The sequence below is a fragment of the Chanodichthys erythropterus genome, chromosome 18, assembly GCF_024489055.1.
Source record: "Chanodichthys erythropterus isolate Z2021 chromosome 18, ASM2448905v1, whole genome shotgun sequence".
Classification (NCBI taxonomy): domain Eukaryota; kingdom Metazoa; phylum Chordata; class Actinopteri; order Cypriniformes; family Xenocyprididae; genus Chanodichthys; species Chanodichthys erythropterus.
This window is the reverse complement of record NC_090238.1, coordinates 1,005,153-1,025,122: the sequence shown is the minus strand read 5'-3', so window position 1 is coordinate 1,025,122 and position 19,970 is coordinate 1,005,153. Positions and strand designations below refer to the sequence as shown.

General features: G+C 37.7%; 1 protein-coding gene across 3 annotated transcripts in view; it reads right to left on the bottom strand.

Moving 5' to 3' along the window:
• LOC137006429 (uncharacterized) overlaps nucleotides 1–10,336 on the bottom strand; it is a 43,966-nt gene extending 33,630 nt beyond the window's left edge. For all 3 annotated transcript variants that reach the window (XM_067367189.1, XM_067367187.1, XM_067367190.1), the window contains exons 1-4: nucleotides 10,205–10,336; nucleotides 2,210–2,339; nucleotides 1,946–2,104; nucleotides 1,700–1,837 (exon numbers count right to left, since the gene is read on the bottom strand). In XM_067367189.1, the coding sequence (XP_067223290.1) occupies nucleotides 1,700–1,837; nucleotides 1,946–2,104; nucleotides 2,210–2,339; nucleotides 10,205–10,216 (439 nt within the window). In that variant the 5' untranslated portion in view covers nucleotides 10,217–10,336. The remainder of the gene's footprint in view (nucleotides 1–1,699; nucleotides 1,838–1,945; nucleotides 2,105–2,209; nucleotides 2,340–10,204) is intronic.
• Between the last annotated feature and the right edge of the window lie 9,634 nt (nucleotides 10,337–19,970).

The following is a 19,970-nucleotide window of genomic DNA, read 5'->3' as shown; positions in this document are numbered from 1 at the left end:
AGAGTGTTAGAGTAACACTGAAGCAGTGTTGAAGTTGATGAGATAATTAAGTGATTAATCAAGTGATAATTGAGAATTAGTGATGAACACCTGCTGTTAACAAACAGAATCACTGAGGGAAAAGAAACAACACAAACAGAAAAAAAGACAAGCAGAAACACAATAACTACAACAGACTTCCAGCCACAGCCTTAGATGAAATCGACTGAAGACAAAAGACATTAAATATCTCAAGATCTCAGCAAAGGAGGATTAAACAACCAAAACAGCATTACAGCTTCACTAACCAGATTGACTTTATTTCTGTCAGACGTCTACAGAAGTTCTTATTGAGAATTAACAGAGCTTCAGATGTTTTGTTTCGTTTGACGTTACCATGAGGGAGGTCAGAGTTTACTTTAGGTGGGCTCTTGACCCTTGACTTTTTAACATTAGTTTTTTTGGTGTGTTTAAGACATTTGATGTTGCTGAAAAGACAATAAAAATTGTGTTCAGGTGGTGTTACAACATAATTTATTCATGCCACAATACATGCTGGGAGTCATAGAAGATTTTTGTACCCAGCATGCATTGCAACATGAAGCTTTTGATTGTCACCATTGTTCAAGACAATTGTTGATGTCTGTATGACTCTGAGTCATTCAGTAGTTCAAAATGATTTGCAAACAAATTGTTTTCAAAATTCTTCATATTATCGAGTCACAACACTGATGGATCTCATGCTGGAGAATCACATGGATTCCATAATCAAAAATATAAAACAATGTAGTATAGATAATTAATTAGATAATGATTTTGACCATTATTAATTAGCTAACCTCATCCGGTCACATTTTATTTTGCCTTTTTTTCACCACAACAAATATGTTTTAAAGACACAGTTACAGCATGTGGGTCAAGAGCCCGACTAAAGCGAGCACTGATCTCTATCATAGTAACGTCAAATGAAACAATAAAACATCTTAATCTCTGTTAGTTCTCAATAAGAACTTCTGTAGACGTATGACAGAAAGTGAAGCTGGTAAGAAAGTGAAGCTGGTAATGCTGTTAATGCTGTGGAGTTGTTTAATAAGATCCTGAGAAATTTAATATCTTCTTTAATCTTCAGTTGATTTCATCTTTTTTCTGTTCTTCTTGTTTCTCTTTCCTTCTTGATTCTCCTTGTTAGCAGCAGGTGTTCATCAGTGTCTGAATTCACACACGTTTTTATTCACTCTGTCAAATGGACTCTATTAGTGAACTAATTAGGATATAGGGTGTGATTTAGAACACAGCCTCAGAGTGGAAAACAGCATGTTACTGTCAAAATTTGGCAGGTTTTTTTTGTTTTGTTTTGTTTTTTACAGCAATTTTTAACCATGTAGTATTTTTAAAATAGCTAAATAGCTAGGTGCATGCTTTTTGAAAAGAAAAAGTTGATGGTGTAGTTTCAAAAATGATCTATCAACCGAACTTCAGTGTTGGCATCATTGAACTGGAGTGCAAAACTCAGTTCCTGAAGGGCCACAGTTTCAGTTTCCTAATTAAAATGCACCTAATCCAGGCAACCGAGCCCTTTAGGCTTATTTGAAAACTGCTATGTGTGTTATAGCAGGTTTGGGATTGAAGTCTGCAGGACTGTGGCCCTCCAGGAAGATTTTCACTCCTGCTCTAAGGCATTAAATGCTCAGAAAGTGCTTATAATATAAATGAAACTAACATGTATTGAAAAATGGATCATCTGTCAAAGGCATTCCATCACCAGTGAACAGGCACACACTCATTTGGTTACTGATGTTCTCAAAAACTCCAATCCTCAGAATAAGATCCTCCATTGTGTTTTGGTTTGGGTCCATATCTGTGCAAAACACACAAAGTCATAATATGATGATTTCCATTTTGGAAACATCACATAAACAAATCATTATTTTCATTCAAAGTTAGACTTAATACTAGTACTACTTACCAAGTATTTCTCTTTGCTCTGGGCATTTTGGAAATGAATAATACAGGCAATATGCCTCCAGTGATTTTGTTGTTGATCCTTTTTGGAGAGGACCTGCACCAAGTTTCTGAATGTCCCTTATCATGTTTTTAAATCTATTCTTCTGAACCTTGGTAAAATCTTAGAAGACACCAAAATAATTTAATGTAATAATGTAAAAATTATTGTATTTTTATAAGAAAAGGTAGTAACTTTTTCAGAAAAAAATTTATTCACAAATCTTACTCATGTTGTCCAAGTCTTCATCAGTTACACCGTCAATGAAATCTTGCACAGTCACAATCCCAAGTTCAACAAATTGGTTATAGAACCCTTGTAGTTTGTTGTTTTCTAAAAGCTTGTATATTTTCTCCATCTGGAAAGAAAAACACATTGTTTTTAAATAACCAAGTGGATTTTCACTACTTACCAACAGGGCTTAATAAAATCAAGTCAGTACAACATCTCAGGTTATGACTGTAACCATAGTTCCCATAGTTCCCTTCTGTCAACTAGTCCAATGGCGAGACGAAACATCGAGAGCGGGTGACATTATGACCAGGAAAGCATAAAAGCACATGTGGAATGACCGGCTTTAACTTCAATTAGCTGAAGCAAGTCCATCACAGGGATGAAGGAAGTATGGCAGGGACACTTAGGAAACTATGAATACAGTCGTAACCTGAGACGTTCCCATTCGATGGAACTTGCACTGCATTGATGATGCTTTGGGAACGATAATGCCTAAACACCAAGCTTACAAGTGCCTGTCTGTGTGAATACTGAGAGCACAACTAACACATGAGCACCTGTGAACCTGGGGCAGTGCCCAGGTCCAGGTTGTTAAACCTTACAAATGTGAGAGGAGAGGACCAGCACGCCTTCTATTACAGCACACTATATACATGGGTTTCAAAGACGTCACTTCCGCTATGCCCGCCGCCATATTTGTGTCCGGTCACAGCTGCGCACCCTGTTTAAGTCTATGGTGACAGCAGCTACAACTACCAGAGGAAGGCCAACGAAACGCTCTCAGAAGGTTCACAACAAGTTTACAATATATCTGGGATATGTGGTGCTGTTAGCCGTTTCAACAGTCGTCAGAACTACAAATTTATTTGAAAATATTGTGAATTCTAGTTGCTGTGTTTCGGCGTGTTGTTACAGGATGAACAAATTCACGACACCAGCTGACTACATTACTTAGTTCAAGTACATGCGTGCATGATTCTGTGCAAATATAAGTTGTAATTTTATGTATATCTTGTATAAATATGAATTACCCTATATAGGATGTGTCCCGTTGAGTTAATTAACCTTCTAGCAAAGCGCTTCAGTTTACGGGTGTTCATTCAGCGCGCGCAGCTCAAATAATACTGTTATCAAAATGAGATGATTTGAGAAAAAAAAATCTGTTATTGTTCATGATCCTTATTATTAATCAAACTATGTGTTGATGAAAATAATACTAGAACAATATAAGAGCTAGTTATTAAAAATAATGCATTCATTTTCTAAAAGAAATATTAAAGTTTTAATATTACTGTGTAGTAACGTTAAACATTTTAATGACTTAATCATTGCTGTTTGAGCTGCGCACGCTGAAGCTGAAGAGAATAAAAAACCCATAAACTGAAAGTTAATTAACTCAACGGAACACATCCTATATAAAATAATCCAGATATTAATACAAAATAAAAATATTACACTAGTATTTGCACAAAATCACGCACAGATGAACTTGAAGTAATGTCATTGAAACTCCGAAACACAGCAAATAAGCCCAAATAATTCACAACGTTATTTTACAAGTATATACGATTATAATATCATGTATAAGAAGAAGACAGTCCCAATCATATTAATGTTTTGTCCTACTTTTTGAGCGCTCGCGCTGAAGCTATAGATGATCATCAGCTCTGTGGGTTATTTATCTCAACGAAACACATCCTTTATGAGAATAATCAGATATTTATACTTAATAAAATTAATAAGTTTTATCTGTACAAAATGACACGAATGCACAAGTGAAGTTTGAACAAGTTATGTAATCAATGTAATCAAACTCAGTCGACGCGCTCTTCCCACAACAACACGCTGAAACAACAACACAGAGAATTCACAACATTTTATTACAATAGTGTTCTCGTTACAATGTTATGTAAATGACAGTCCCAGCAGTTATTAATGTTGTGCGTTGCTGTTTGGCTGCCAGTGGTGTGGTCCCTTCTGAATAATTCTGCCGATCTAACTACTTTGGGATCAAATAAATCTGTAGTTCTGACGACTGTTGAAACGGCTAACAGCACCACATATCCAAGATATATTATAAACTTGTTGTGAACCTTCTGAGAGCGTTTCGTTGGCCTTCCTCTGGTAGTTGTAGCTGCTGTCACCATAGACTTTAACAGGGCGCGCAGCTGTGACCGGACACAAATATGGCGGCGATAGAATACAGTGACGTCACATGAAACCCATGTATAGTTTAACAGAGTTTTTACTTTCTGTTCCAGTACCAGAGCCTGCTTGGGGCCCAAGGTCTTCTAAGAGGTCTTCATACTATAACCCTTTAACTACCATTTTGAGTCACTATATTTCATTGAGAGGAGTACCTAAATTAACTCAAGCTGATTGAGCCATCTCTACCATCTGGTTGAGGTATGTTATGCCAAAAAAATCCACTAGATGTCAGAGTTTCAATCAACAGCACTTGTCACAACACTTCCTCTAACGCCTGTTTCACACATTATCCGTCTGCAGTGCGTATGCGTTGCGTATTTTTTTACGCACCCATGTTAACGTATTAGAGCGTTCACACTGCACGCGGTTGCGGTCCGTCATTGCGTTCCAGGAGCGGTGCGTCTGCAGCAGTGCAGCGATCGTTTACGTACCGAGTCTATTTTTGTGTGTGGGCAAAATGAACATGGATTGACCTGAAATTGTAAAAAAAAAAAGAAATTATGCACATTTAAACTACTTTGTATATTTAGTACATTACATAAAGGATTTTTTTTTTTTTTTTTTTTTTTTGATTTAACGCCATGCCAGCAACAAGCTATATTCATGCCAAAAGGAAACATTTCAATTGAACATGGATTGTTGGATACACAGTTCAGTTGTATCATTTCAAAACAATAATTTTATTTTTAAAAAAATGAACAGTGTTTACTTGCATAATGCGATCAGATATGTTTTTCCCCATCGTTGGAGGGAAACTCGCATCCCAGCAGGCAATGACGTGACTTGGGTAAAGTTGGTTTTATATTCACACATTCGGACATCCGTATTCAGTAGCCTTGTTAATCACACTACATTGGACATTCAGTGGACATTCACAAGTAAATATGCCATTAAAACAATACTTGACTATTTTGATCGACTGTGAAAAAATGTTGTAAGTTGACAATCGTTGGTTGTCAATATCATGTCGCTGCTTAAAATTCGCAAACATTTAATTTATTGCACATTTATTGGAAAGTCTGAATTTATCAGAAGTCCGAATGTGCGAATATAAAACCAACTTTACCCAAGTACGTGACAGGCGGACCTAAACCAACCTATTCAAAAACAAGGTGACATGGATGACACTCGTCTCATCGTTGAGGTGGAAAAACATAAAATTCTGTGTGACCCGCAGAATGTATTGTATAAATATTTGAATGCGAAGGAAAAGGCTTGGGAAGCAGTTTCGTTGACTGTTGGTGTCGACAGTAAGTTTTCAAATCTTTGTGTCATGTTTACGTGTACTAAACTACTCCAGCAACTGTCAATATATAAGCGTAATGAATATAACTTTACGCACTGCAAACGTGTGCTGTGTGAAAGCACAATGGCCGCTTCCTGCTTCAGCAACACATACGCACTGCATACGGACCGCACATGCACTGCAGACGGATTATGTGTGAAACAGGCGTAACACGTATGTCAGAAACAAAGAAATCACTCCTGCCATGTGAACTGTTCTTGGTGAAAATTTGCAAGGTAAGCCAATTTTTTTGACATATTACACTGTAAGAGCCCTAACTTTACAAAATTATGTTACTTGGTGCCATGAAAAAACTTTAGTATGTTTTTAATAATTTTTCAAAAACATGCTCAACCAAACGGTTGATTTGTCACTTAAAGGTAAATGCAGAATAGCTAAGGTACTCTTTTCAGATCATCCATTTCTGCAGTCAGAATGGACTATTTGCTGAGAAATCACCCCGTTCGAGAAGAGAAATGTTCATATGTCTAAAAAAAGAAAAATTCTGTTGCACTACCACACTTGATGGTGTTTCCTGAATCATAAAAGCCTAAAATGCCATTATATTACTATCTTTTGCTATTTTGTTTTTAGTTTTTGAATGCAGAAAGAATGTAATGTCTTTAGTTTTGTTACTTTTAGTTATTTGTGTTATTTATTTTTGTTTATTGTTAAAAAAAACAAGAAAACATGTAATTTCCTGTCATACAATGAAAATCTGAAATATTTTATGGAATATTTCAATAAATAAACAAGATTCAATATATAAAACTATTTTATTTTGATTATGTTTAAATAAATAAGTATTATAGTTCATATTTTCTGATTTTCATAATATGTGTATGAATTTATTTATTTTACCTTTAAGTGCCATATGTATTGAATGTATTGGATGTATTGAAAAAAAAAATACATTGTGGTACAGAGTGAGGTAACTAGTGACATAATGAGATAAAAAAAAATGCAAACAAAAAAATTTTCAAATGCCTTTTTCTTGGTGGGGCAGTTAAAGGGATAAGAAAATCCTGTAAGTTTTAGAACTGAAAACGTCCTTGTTAGTCCAATTAAATCTTATATTGACACCAAACCCAGAGAACGACTGATCCTGAGGGCTGTTTCATAAAAGATGCTAAGAAAAGCGAGGATTAAACTCCAAAACCTGACTTGAATTAACCTAACAAATGAGTTGGGGCTAAAACGGTTTCATAAAAGGTAACTGAAGTTCACGCAGTCCCGCTAATTCGATCCAGGTTCATCTAGTCAAGATAATTTTGCGTGCACGCTTTTCTTAAGCAGCCCTAGAGGTCGATCATGGATCAAATCGATCCACCATAGGAAACGGCATACATTTTGTGCTATTTTATGCGTTTGAGACATGGTGTTTTCCTCAGTGCATAACTTACTTTTCACAAGTTTATTCTCCATCTGTAAATGTTATAAAGTCATGCAAATATTTCCATTTTGCTGCTAAACCTCATATTGAACGAGCGCTGCTGCGCGCATGCGCGCTAAACAGACGGAATGCAATAGAAGCAATAATTCTAAAATAGACATTTCGCTAAAATATTTGATGTTGGACATTAAATGTGCCTTATGTACACATTTAAATCTACAAGTAAGTGTATTTTTATGATCGTAACTGTAATGGACTAATGTAATGGGGTAAATCAATATACTTTGGGCCAATTACTGAGTTTAGATTCATCTTACCAATTAAAATTTAGTCTGTGCATATTTATTTGAATTTTTAATTTTGTGATTTTAATTTCTGCTCTTCTAATAATAAAGGTACTACAGCTGCCAAACAAAACCAGAGAGAAACGTATTCATATCTATATATATAAAATTCAGGTTGATTGGGACACTTTTTGCTATTGAAATGACTGAGAAAAAGTGTCCCAATCAACCTGAATTATATATATATATATATATATATATATATATATATATATAAAGAACAGAGTATAGATTAAATATGGGCCTTGACTACAGTGGGTTGTTCCAGTGTGGACAACATCCATGCATGTCACTTCTTCAGGCTTCATCTTACTCTGTCACTCTTTTCATAGCTTTTGCTGGCTCTGAAACACTCACTTGGTATTTCTCCTGCTCTTTGTCTAGCAAAAAAAAAAAAAAAAAAAAAAAAATCACTCATCACTCAATAAAAGATTAAAAATGAAGGCCTGATTGTTTCAGTGGCCTTGTCACAGGTCTATTGACTTTGAATTTCTGTGTTACTTTTGCTATATTTTCACAATTCCTGACAGTTCTCTCCCAAGTGCTTCCATTGTTGTCAGTATTAGTCTGAGAATGATTCAGTGGGCTATATAACACTTAATTTTTAAGAAATTACTTCTCTTTAAATGTTTTGGTTCATCATACTTACCTTTTAATAAAAAAATGCCTTAAAGTTACACCATTTTTTTTAAATTTATTTATTTATATGTTAATAAAGTCAAATTATTGTATGTGAGAGAGTCAGCTGTAATATCATTGCGTTGCTATTGGTCAGTGTTAGAGAAGCTCAGCTTAGCCTGACAGTTAGCCTGCTCCAGACCAGGCTAGTTTCCCAGCATAAGTTGCCAGAGTAACTGAGTTTGAACTAATTTAAGTTTGTTTTATGAAACAGAATTTGCTGACAACAAGTCTGACTAAGTAAATTAAGCCTGGCTTGTTTTCTAATCTTGTTTTATGAAACAGCCCTCTGGAATGTGCCTATCTATGTAGGTGAAAGAAATAAATGCCCACTTCATCATTGTCACAGATCCCTTGTCTCCCGGACTCTATTTCCCATCATCCTCCTGTTTCCACACCTGCACTCACTTCCCTCGTCTTCTCCCCTTCATCACGGATTACCTGCACCTGGACTTTCTCATCAGCACTGCCTTTATAATGGACTCACTCCCTTCACTCCCTGTCCGTTCTGAATGTTAGTTTATGTATGTTGGTAGTATCTGTCTTCTTGTAAGAATAAATACTGTTGTATTGTGGATATCCTTGTACTGCCTCGTCTCTACACCAGCACTCGTAACAATCATGTACTGTCACGCTTTGTCAATTTAATTTAGTCCATAACAGCATAACGATTAAAAAAAAAAAAGTCTAAAAATTTGAATGATGATGGTCAAGCACCCCAAATGAGCCAACAATGTAATGGCTCTCCAAACTGTAGTGTGAGATTGGGTCCATAACTTCAAAATGGTACAGTAACCAACAATGCAAGGGTTCTTTCAGTTCAACGCATTTTAATTCACATTCACTTGTATAGCGCTTTTCACTATACATATTTTAAAAGAAGCTTTATAGAAAATTCATGTTTATATGTGACAAAAACACAATGGTCTTCTTTTATGAGATGATATCAGAACATACATTTGCAAGATATACAAATTGTAGTATTTACTACTTTTAAGCAAAAGTAGTGTGCATGCAAAGCAATGATAACATGATCATTTTGTATAATCATCCATGTTTGATGTTCTGAAGTCCTTCATCTGAAGTCTTCATAAGAGGCTGGATCCAAGTGGGAGCTGGAACTGGTATAGTCTCGACCTTGTGATACTGAAATCTGTAATATTTGCTTTATTATTTTTAATTCAATTGATTCATTAATGCATGACGTGCGATGACGTGCAAAAAGAATGATGTAATTGTTTTTATATACCTTTGTAATTTTACAGTTTTCACTGATATTTCGGTGTTATTTACATTTCAGAATAGTTAATTTTTTTTCCTGAAAATAGACAATAATAACATAAAAAGCGTGAATAAGAGAAAAACCACACGGTCCTTCAAGTTGAGCTGAATAAGAAGCTACAAACGCGGAAGCGTCGCGTCTTTTAAGGTGGACTGGATAGCGTCAATAAGAAGCTGCGAATAAGAAGCTGGATTCAGCCTCGTCCTTTATTGCTCGTTGGTGTGGATGCAAATATAGTTATCATTACCTTTATAGTCATTGTTCTTGGTGTGAACAGGCCTTCAGAGCGTCTAGCATTATAATTGCATGCTTCTTGTGGAAGAAGCTCCTTGGGAAGCTAATAATAATGATATTTCAACTATCTAGTCACATCAAATCTGCTATTCCATGACATTCAATGACATGTTTGATATATAGTCAAAAAACTTTGCACCTTGAACATGGATACAGAAATACTGCTTTCTGAATTCACTGTATCAACAATGTACGTATGCGGAAACAAATTTGCCCCAAAACAGAAAGAGAAACTACTTTTAAAAACTACTCTGAGAAATTAAGATTTTCCAGTGATACTATATCATATCACTACTCTATAAAGTTAAAGTTTCAGTAAGGATATTACTTTCTAAAATACAATTACTTAGCAAATGCAGCAAATAATGAGATTTTTGTTTTTAGTATGAGATTCTTACATTCAGTTTTTGCTTTAAAATTATATCTATAATCATGTAATTTTACTGGAATTGTTACTGACAATTTTTTTTTAATTATACTTAAAATATATACAGTATTTGCCTACCTCATTTGCCATCTTAATGTTGTCACTTGGAGAGACGCATTAGCTATGAACGCATTTGTAATTGTGAGTTTCTGTTTCATTTCTCAGGTGAGTTATGGTTTCTTTTAAAAGGAGGAGCAAACTGAAATTTTTGTATAGGGTAAAATGCAAGTGGGTGGTTAAAGCTTAATACTCAATGGGTGGTTAAACCCATTTCTAACTTGTAAGGTTGTTCACTAAAATTAAGCAAAATTATTGTGACAGTTCCTGTTTTATTTGTTACTGAAGTTAACAGGAAATAAAATGCAAAGAATAAAATTTGTTTGTTTTCTTGTAAGGTGTTTCAATATTGTTTGCCCACTTTGGCTGAATGTGCCAGTAGGATTCAGGTAAAGTGGCCAACTTTTTAACCTTCATTAAATATCCTAAAATTATAAATTAAAATTTACTATTATTACAGTAAAAAAAAAAAAAAAAGTCAGGAAATTTAAGTCAGATATGGAAGAGAGGAAAGAAAGAGCAGAGAGGAAGGCAAGGCCTGAAGTCCAGTCTTTGAAGTGAAAGGATGAGAGGAGTAAAATTTAGATGCATAGTATATGGACATAGTTAAAGTTCATTTAAAGTGTTTAGAGAAAACATCTCAGCTTACGCATGTAACAGGGAACAGGGAACGAGACGCTACGTCAAAACGCTATGGGGAACACCTCCACGTGAACCGGTGTCTGAAACACTTATCTAATCACACCAATATCATATTGACCGGCAACAGCACCATGACAACATTTCGGTGCGACCGAAAGTATATAAGGGGCACCTGGATTACAACATCTGCTTATCGTCTGAAGGGACTGTATGCAGGCGGGTCCCTATGCGTAGCTAAAAGATGCAGCATCTCGTTCCCTGTTCTCAGGGAACCATGGTTAAGCGCGAGTTCTTTGGGGAAGGGAATTCGCCTTCAGAGGGGCCCACTAAGGCCAAACACCTCAATGGCCAACATACATGGGCTGAATGTAGTCATTGCTAGCTGCCAAGCACCTATTTATTGGGGGCTGGGCCACAGGGAGGCCTGCTAATACACAGGGGGGGCCTAGTAAGGCCAACTACCTGATAACAAGAGTAGCTAGCTGTCCAAAACCCTGCAACACTGGGGTTCACCCACAGGGAGGCCTGCTAATACATAGGAAGACCTGCTAAGGCCACCTGATAGCAAACTAGCTAGCTGACCAAAGCCTACATAGCTGCCAGGTACCCACATTGCTGGGGATTCACCCTCAGAGAGGCCTGCTAAGGCCTACTATCTGAAGCAAATTTATGCGTGTCTACCACAGTACCCATTACTACTGGTGACTAGCCCCCAGGGTGGCCCACTAGGGCCAGCTGCCTGGTAGCCAGTTCTAAATGGCTAAATGCAGCACCCACGGCCTGCTAAGGCCATCTATCTGATAGCACGTCGTAGCTAGGTGCAGAGTACCCAAATACTGGGGATTTGCCCATAGGGAGGTCTGCTAAGGCCTACTACCCAACAGAAAATCTTCTGGCTACCAGTACCCAACCAGATGGGGACTCGCTCGCAGGGGGCCTGCTAAGGTCACAACCAAAGGCAAGTCTTGCTGCTAACCACACTATTGGGAACTCACTTGCAAAGAGGCCTGCTAAGGCCTACTTATCTAATAGCAAGTCATTGCTAGCTGCTAAAACCCCCCACAAGCTGGGGGCTAGCTCACAGGGAGGCCTACCAGGGCCTGACTACCTGCCAACAAATATCTGCTAGCTGTCACAAAACCCAAAGTGTTGGTGACTTGCTCACAGGGAGGCCTGCTAAGACCAGCTACCCGGAGCATGTCAGCTACAACATCTTCATTAATTGGGGCTACTGTCTGATGGCAGAAATACTAGCTATCAGAAACCCATTACTGGGGGCTGCTCACAGGGAGGCTTGTCAATGCCAGCTACCTGACAACGCATCTGCTGGCTGCTTAGAGCCCAAAGTGGTGGGGGCTCACTCTAAAGGGAGGCCTGCTAAGCCAACTACATTATAGTGAGTCTAGTAGCAGAGATATACTGTTTACATAGCGCCTAAGCTTGGGACCTATCACATTGCCGACAAGCAGTGTACTCAGTAAAAGCACTTTGAGTACCCTTGTTCAAAGGGTAAAAACTTACTCCAACATGCCCCGGAGGAGGCCCCACCTGGGCCTACTACTCCAGACGAACACAGGCGTCAGCTCGTGGCAATGCTCGGGCTTCAAGGGGACATGCTAAATAACCAGACCGAAGTGAAGGTCAAAATAGCGCTCAACCTGAGTCACGATGGTGAAAGTAAGATTAAAAAAATAGAGCTATAAGTGAAGCACTGAGATAACACCATGTATTAACAAGGGAGTACAATCCGCACGGCCTAACATAGACACTCGGTCACAACAGAAATGATATCTGTGCTCAGTCCTAGGGGAATGGAGGCCTTTCATTGAAAAAGCCACCCTTAATCAACCCAACGCTTGAACGTTCATTCAGGGAGCTTAGGAAAGTCTAGCTAGGGCCTATCAGTAACTAGCTTTTAAAATGCGGTGCCACAGCAAAGAGCATACTATTTGTAAAGTGAAAGAGGTCTAAACCGCCTTTTCTGCCTATACACCAACCTTCATTATCCCCAATGCAGGAAGGGGCGGGCCTTGGCCGGACGACTCGCTTTTCAGAGGAGGCCAGCACTAGGAATGCAAAAGGAAACCTACACTCACTAATGGGTGGTCAGGGGCAGGAATGCTTTGCAGACCGCCTCCAAAATCCCTTGCGGTTAGCCTAGACCAGAGGTAGGCAAGTTTGGTCCTAGAGAGCCGCTGTCCTGCAGGGTTTAGCTTCAACCTTTTTTTTTCAGGGTTAAACTCTGCAGGACTAAGTCACTCAGCAGGTCATCCTGGTATGCCTGCAACACAGCTATGTGCAGAGCAGCACCAGCCTGACCCGCTGCCATGTATGCCCTGCCATTTAAGTGAGATGTCACTTTAAGTGGCTTAGTTGACAGAGTCAGAGCTTTCAAGTGTCAATGTCCGCCCAGAAAATGAGACACATACCCATATTCCTTCCACAACTCTACAAAGGGAATAGTGGTCAACAAAGAAAATACTTTAATATTTAATTATTAGTAACAGAGAAATAAATTATTAATTTATTAACAGAGACTTAAAAAAGTTCAACCTGCGGCCACAGGGTGGCGACCTACCACCATGGAAAACCTGTGGTCTAAACCTGAAAGGGCTTCTTTTTTTTTGCTGCAGAATATGGGTTCTTCCATGCTCCCTTAACCTCAGTATGCAGGTCAGGAAGGAACGGAAGGCTCACTGGAGCTGTCGGACTATGGCCAGAGAGAAACCGATCATCATTCTTTTCTACCGTATGCGGACTCTCTCTTAACCACTAACAGCTCAGCATACGCAGGGTAGTGTGGTTGAGAGGATTCAGTCAACTCACCCTCTCTATCCTCCTCAGCCATCTCCTGCTCGGCTGGAAGAGCACTGGCCATTGGACCTGAGGATGCAGATGACAAACTGTTCGGCGAGCTCCATCTTAGAGCCCTGTGATCTGAGTCTCCGCTCTGCGTCAGCATGAGTGGGACCAGAACCACTAGGCCCAGATGCTGAACTCTCTTCCCTCAAAAAGAGGGCCAGATGAGAACGGAGCGTTCTCAATGGAAAACACTCACAATTTGCCCAGGCAGCTCCTTCAAGAACTTCCTATGCGTGCTCTTCCCCGAGACAGAGAATGCACAGCTTGTGTGTCATCTAGTGTCAGATATCTCAGACACAGATCCACACACTTAGTAAACCTTCTTGATTTCTCTGCACATTTCATTGCCAGATAGTGCTTCACACATAACAGTCCCTGAAGACAAAAAGAGAATGACATTATCCAGGCGCCCCTTATATACTTTGGGTCGCACTATTATGATGTCATGGGCTGGTGCTGGTCAATATGATATTGCCATGATTTGATAAGTGTTTCAGACACCGGTTCACGTAGAGGCATTCCCCTAGCATTTTGATGCTGTGTGAGTTCCCTTTCAAAAGAGAACAGACAAAATGTTTTGATTAATTTTACACAAGCATTGTGTAAAAATGTATACATTTTACTCATAGCCTAGGCTGTATGTTTTTGGATTTGTAAAATAAGTTGAATATGTTTGTTTGATGATATGTGTTAATATATCATGTGGATTTAATTAAGATACAGGATATTTTTAATAAAAACAAATATGGATGTTCACTTTAGCAAACCAGCTGGCCCAGTTTACATGAAAGGAAATTTGTCTGGAGTGCTTGATCTCAAAATGTTTATTGGTATATGCAAATAACACATTACATGAACTGGGGGTATTCCAGAATGCAAGGATATCTTACCATCAAACACACCATGCACTCTCGGTTGATTAACCCAAACCTCGCTTACTTGAGGTATGCTGATTCCAAAGAGAGTAAGTTCAGCTAACTCAGAGGCTGTGTCCGAAAACTTAGGCAGCTTACTTGCTGCCTTATCAGGCAATGACTTATTAGGCAGATTTTTCGTATGAATTTACATCGTGAAACTGTTATCACAGACTTCTGAGGCAGCATAATACTTTAATGATCTACAACAAAAGAGAGAGCTTTGGTGACAACAAAGTGTTAATTACTAATAGTATTGGAGTTTAATTACTCCAATACTACAGTACAGTTTCTTGCTAGGAATGTCATCAGAAGTTTAATCAAAATATACATTGGTCAAAATGTACATTTTACACACACTGACCACCAACCTCATATTACAGACATCTTTATTTTTTAGCTTAAATAGCAGGAAAGGTTGTTTTGAACACTTTTCTCAGACACAAGCCTTTTATTTCAGCTTTTTCTTTCTTTTTCTTCTTTTTCTTTCTATTTTCACATGATTAAGTTAGCCGTTACACTTTCTCCAATGGTAAGAGATACAGACCCTCTCATCTCCCTATAATATACAATTTCTGTTTGCATCACTTTAGATCAATGACGTCATTGATGACATTCGAAGCCTTACTTCCACCTGACTGGTTCAGGAAGCGGTTTCAATCTTGGCACAACATTTTGACAGATATATAAACCCATAGGATCCCCTAAAAATGTGTGGTTTTAGAATAATAATGTCACCCCTCCTGCCAAAAAGTTGTTTTACACACATTTGATAGTCCCAGGGCATTTCCAGGGCATTACAAATGCACAAGAAGGGATTCATACAATATGGAAGTTTATCAATGCCAAAAGTGTTTGAAATAAAAAAGCTTGTTGGGTTGCACTAAATGGAAAAAAAAAATGCATTGCATTAACCTTGTTTACATTTTAATACTTTGTATTTTTAGGGCTTGCATCAATTTTGAAGATTCTATATATTCACCTTTCAGATTTCACTTCCAACATATTTGGTCTGTTTAAAAATACAACCTAAAATATTCAACAGGAAATTTTCGGTCCATTTTATTTCACTTTACAAATTCACTTTCACAAATTAAGTGGTTCAAATTCGACAGAAGATTCAACATTGCACATCCGGGTAGAGGTCGAGTGATTTTAATTAATTAACATTTTTTAATTAATCGGCATCGGCCAATTTTGCTGCAAATTAGGCCGGTTAATAGGCAGGCGCGATTGCCATTCCGCCGGCATAAAGGCCCGGTTATACTTCATTTTCCGCATTCCACTGCATCTCGCGCACAGTTGAGCACGCAAGACTTTCAAAGTACTCTTTTGGCCACGAGCGCTCAAGTCTCTCACACATGCCTTGTTGTACAGGTGCGGATCGTCCTGCACGTGGACGGGGTCTGCGAGCCTTCAACCAGCTGTAGTTTAGGCTACAGGTAGGCATGGGAAACAGAACCTGGTAATGAGCCCAGCGGCTAAATTAATATAGTAGCCTGCATTTGTAAAGATAAGTTTCAACGTTATCAATTCTGTTTCTGTACTTTACTGGAGAACGTATGGCTGCGTGTGAGAAGGAGCAACTCTGCAGCCATGCCTCGTTCACACACAGCTTCAGCTAACGATGGCAGGGGAAAACAGATTGCTTTAAAAGCGTAATTACATTGTAGCCCACTAGAATTGATGCCGGCCATGATTATCAAAGTGCAACAAGTCATTTGCACGTGAAAGTAGAAACGTGCAATTCAGACGGAACTTGTGTCTAAAATGTGGACGTTAACTTTCCTCTTCAAATGTGTCTGTGGGTCCGACGCATAGCCTCCACAATGTCATCGCTCATGGCCAGTTATGAGCAGCAGGCTGTGTAATATGGGCAAAGAATATACACTAACAAGAAGCGACACTCAATAGAAGGTTCCATTGAAACACCGGCGCCCAGCAGCAGCCCTGCGTTTCCTCCATTTTGTGGTGAAAGCGACTTGGCAGTCCACTAGTTTCTATGGTAATATCAGCTGCTTTGTTAAAAAAATGTACATTAAAGCTGAAATACATCCTGAATGATGACAACACAGAATAAAATACTATCACTAGTGATCATCAAATCCTTTTAACAGTTTATTTTACACACTTTGTGTTTAAGTCTTCCACTTTTTTCACAAACCTTTGCTCTCTAGAAACCCAGTCAGTTTGGGTTAAAATTCTTTAAAAGGCTTATAAACACTGAATTATTACCAACATATGAAATTAAATTAAGGACATGCATCAGAAAAATTGGGAATGTCGGACAATAAATATATGAATATAACAGCTCGATTTTGCAGTGTTGTCTAATGTCTGTTAAAGCAAAAGTGTCCAAAAGTGTGAATTATGTGATAACGGACACAGCAATGCATCATGTGTTATAAGATCATTATGTTTGTAGTGTGATCCATTAAAACGTACAATATAGCTTATTTCAATTCAGACCTAGATATTATTATTATTATTTCTCCACTAGGTCTGAAATATATTGTTCGCTGCAAACATGATGATCTTAAATGTATTAATTATTAATTTACTATTAATAAATGTGTAAAGTTGCATAAAATGGAACTACTCAATAAAGTAGGCTAACTACGTTACCTCAGATGGGTGAATGGTTGGATTCCACAACTGGTAAAATAAAACATATATAAGACAATACAACATTTACTTTAGGATCATACAATTTACTGGTGACTTAATTTAAAAAACTGTTCTACTGCGCTTCTGATTTGGCAGTGAAATTCACTGATTTTGGGAGAGTAAGATGTGAAGGATTCAATGGTCCAGTTAGTATTTTCATCCCATAATGGCGGCCACGCTACCGGAGCGCCACCTAGTGGCTGTTAGCCAAAAAGTATCAAAGTGTCGCCTCTTGTGTTCTGAGCTCTTTGTTATGGGTGAACTCTTTTATTTTTGTTTTCACTTAGATTATGGCCATTTGACTTAAAGTATAGAAATGTCTGTCAACAAACATAAACAAAAAGCATGCTGCAGAATCGTTCTGAGAAGGTGATTACAAAGTTGAGCCATGTATTATTACTATGAATTAGGCTACTACTAAGTTTATTTGACAGTCTAGATTTTTGATTATCTGTTTTATAATATTTAATGTATTCATTATTTTTAGTGCACTCATTGGAGAGGTTTGTGTTGTTCTATAAATGTTTAATTTAAGCAATTTTCTTTATCACTTCTTATTACTTAACTATTAAGTTTTATGAGATGAAGGGGGGAAAAAGAAAATCGGCCAAACATATCGGGCAAAAAAAAATCAGTATCATATATCGGCTATTGGCTGCCCTGATTTCTAAATATCAGCATCGGCCAGAAAAACCCATATCGGTTCACCTCTACATCCGGGAACTGCAGGAATAGCAGTAGATTGCCGATGCATAATCTCCATCTGCTGTTCAGGAAGACCAGAGCAACGGCTACAGTAAGCCATCAATGGATTTACAGAAATAGAGCAAGCTGTAAGTGTGATTATCAGGGCCAGAATGTGGAAAAGCTGATAAAGACACAAAAGATGTGTTTACGTTTAATTCAATGTCTTCACGATTACTTTCCCTGTGTACAGACTGCATGTAAGATGCTTTCTCTACCGTGAATGAGATTATAACGCTTTTGCTGACATAAGTTAGCCTATGACAATCATTACATCTGAGGAATGCTAAAGAATTACATCTTGGTTGCTTCATTTCCTTAACTTTTATCATAGCTTGTGCGAGCTGTGCTGTAATACTGGTGTTGCCCTCATACGTCATACCAGAATTCCCCAATAACATGAAACGTGAAAACATGAAATGTGAAAACATACATCTTGTACCTTATTAATGTACAATATACACAACACTATATATACTATATACAACAAGCAGATGAGAAAGTGCTTTGCCATTAAAAAATCATGCAACAGGTTACAATGCAAGCTAATCATTTTCTTTATGAAATGGGAGAAAACCGCTTTGTACATTGCGTTAATATTCTGGGCTCATATGCTTAACTGTACATAGTACATACCGAATTTTTATTTTATCATCACAATAAACAGCATTAACTGAAACTGCATCGATAGCCGTTAATTTGGGGAACGTCTCAAAAGTTACAAACAACATTGGTATACACGTTTCATTTGAAGAGAATGACTTCATAAAAGTCATAAAACCAACTACAGTGTGTTCATGTAATTGTCAGTCATGATGCACACCTTTAGATTTTTGATATTTATTAAAATAAATAAGGCTCAAAACTAACAATATTTACACATGATTTGACAGTTTATTTCTATTAAATATCAAAAATCTAAAAGGTGTGCATCATACCTGACACCTACATAAACACACCTACATTTTTTTGACTGTACGTCATTCTCTTCAATTGATACTGAGCTTTAAATGATGGTATATTGTAAGTGCTGTTGTCTGTATGATATGCTTGCAGTTTAACATATACGGGTTTGTTTTATTATTCATACCACCACAACACTAAATAAGTGTGCCTTAATATATAATATTATTTATCATATATTTACTATAATATTATAGTATTATCTTAAAAGAGGTATGCCTATTTTAAAATTGTCTCCGTTTTAAATATATTAGACAGCAATGTATTTAATCATGACTGCCAACTTGACAAATAAGTTTTCAATATTATAGGGATTTATAAATGTTGAATGAACATAAGCATTTCATTGAGTAGCTGTGCATGTTTGGGGCCATCCAGTTTGGTTCTCCAGACACTTTTAGGGCAGAAAAGAATAATCGGTGAAATATACAAAAACTGTTCCAGTACATTTGATTCTTGGAACACAGATTGGTGGAGAATTGTCAGGAGACTGGTGCAGGAGGATTACCAAATCATTATTTTAAGCAAAAGTAATACAGAAAATCAAAAAGAATAGACTTGAGACAAGATTGCTGAAATAATAGACCTTCACTTTAAGCTTTCATTTCATGATGAGTGTTTTTTGCAAAGAAAAGAGCAGGAGAAATGCCAAGCAAGCGTCTCATCAGAGCTGGCAAATCCTCCGTTTCATCTCACACAGTAAGATTTAACCTGAAATGCATGGCTCTTTATCCACAGAGGAACTACAGGTGTGGACAATGAAACAGAAACATCTGGTTTTAGACCACAATAATTTATTATTATGGTGTAGGCTTCCTTTTGTGGCCAATTCAGCATCAGTCAATCTTGGGAATGGCAGAAGTCCTTCACAGTGGCCAGAGGGATTGAGTCGTTCCTCTTCCAGAGCAGTGTCCAGGTCACTATGTGATGCTGGTGGAGGAAAACGCTTCCTGACTCGCTCCTCCAAAATACCCCAAAGCGGCTCAAAAATATTC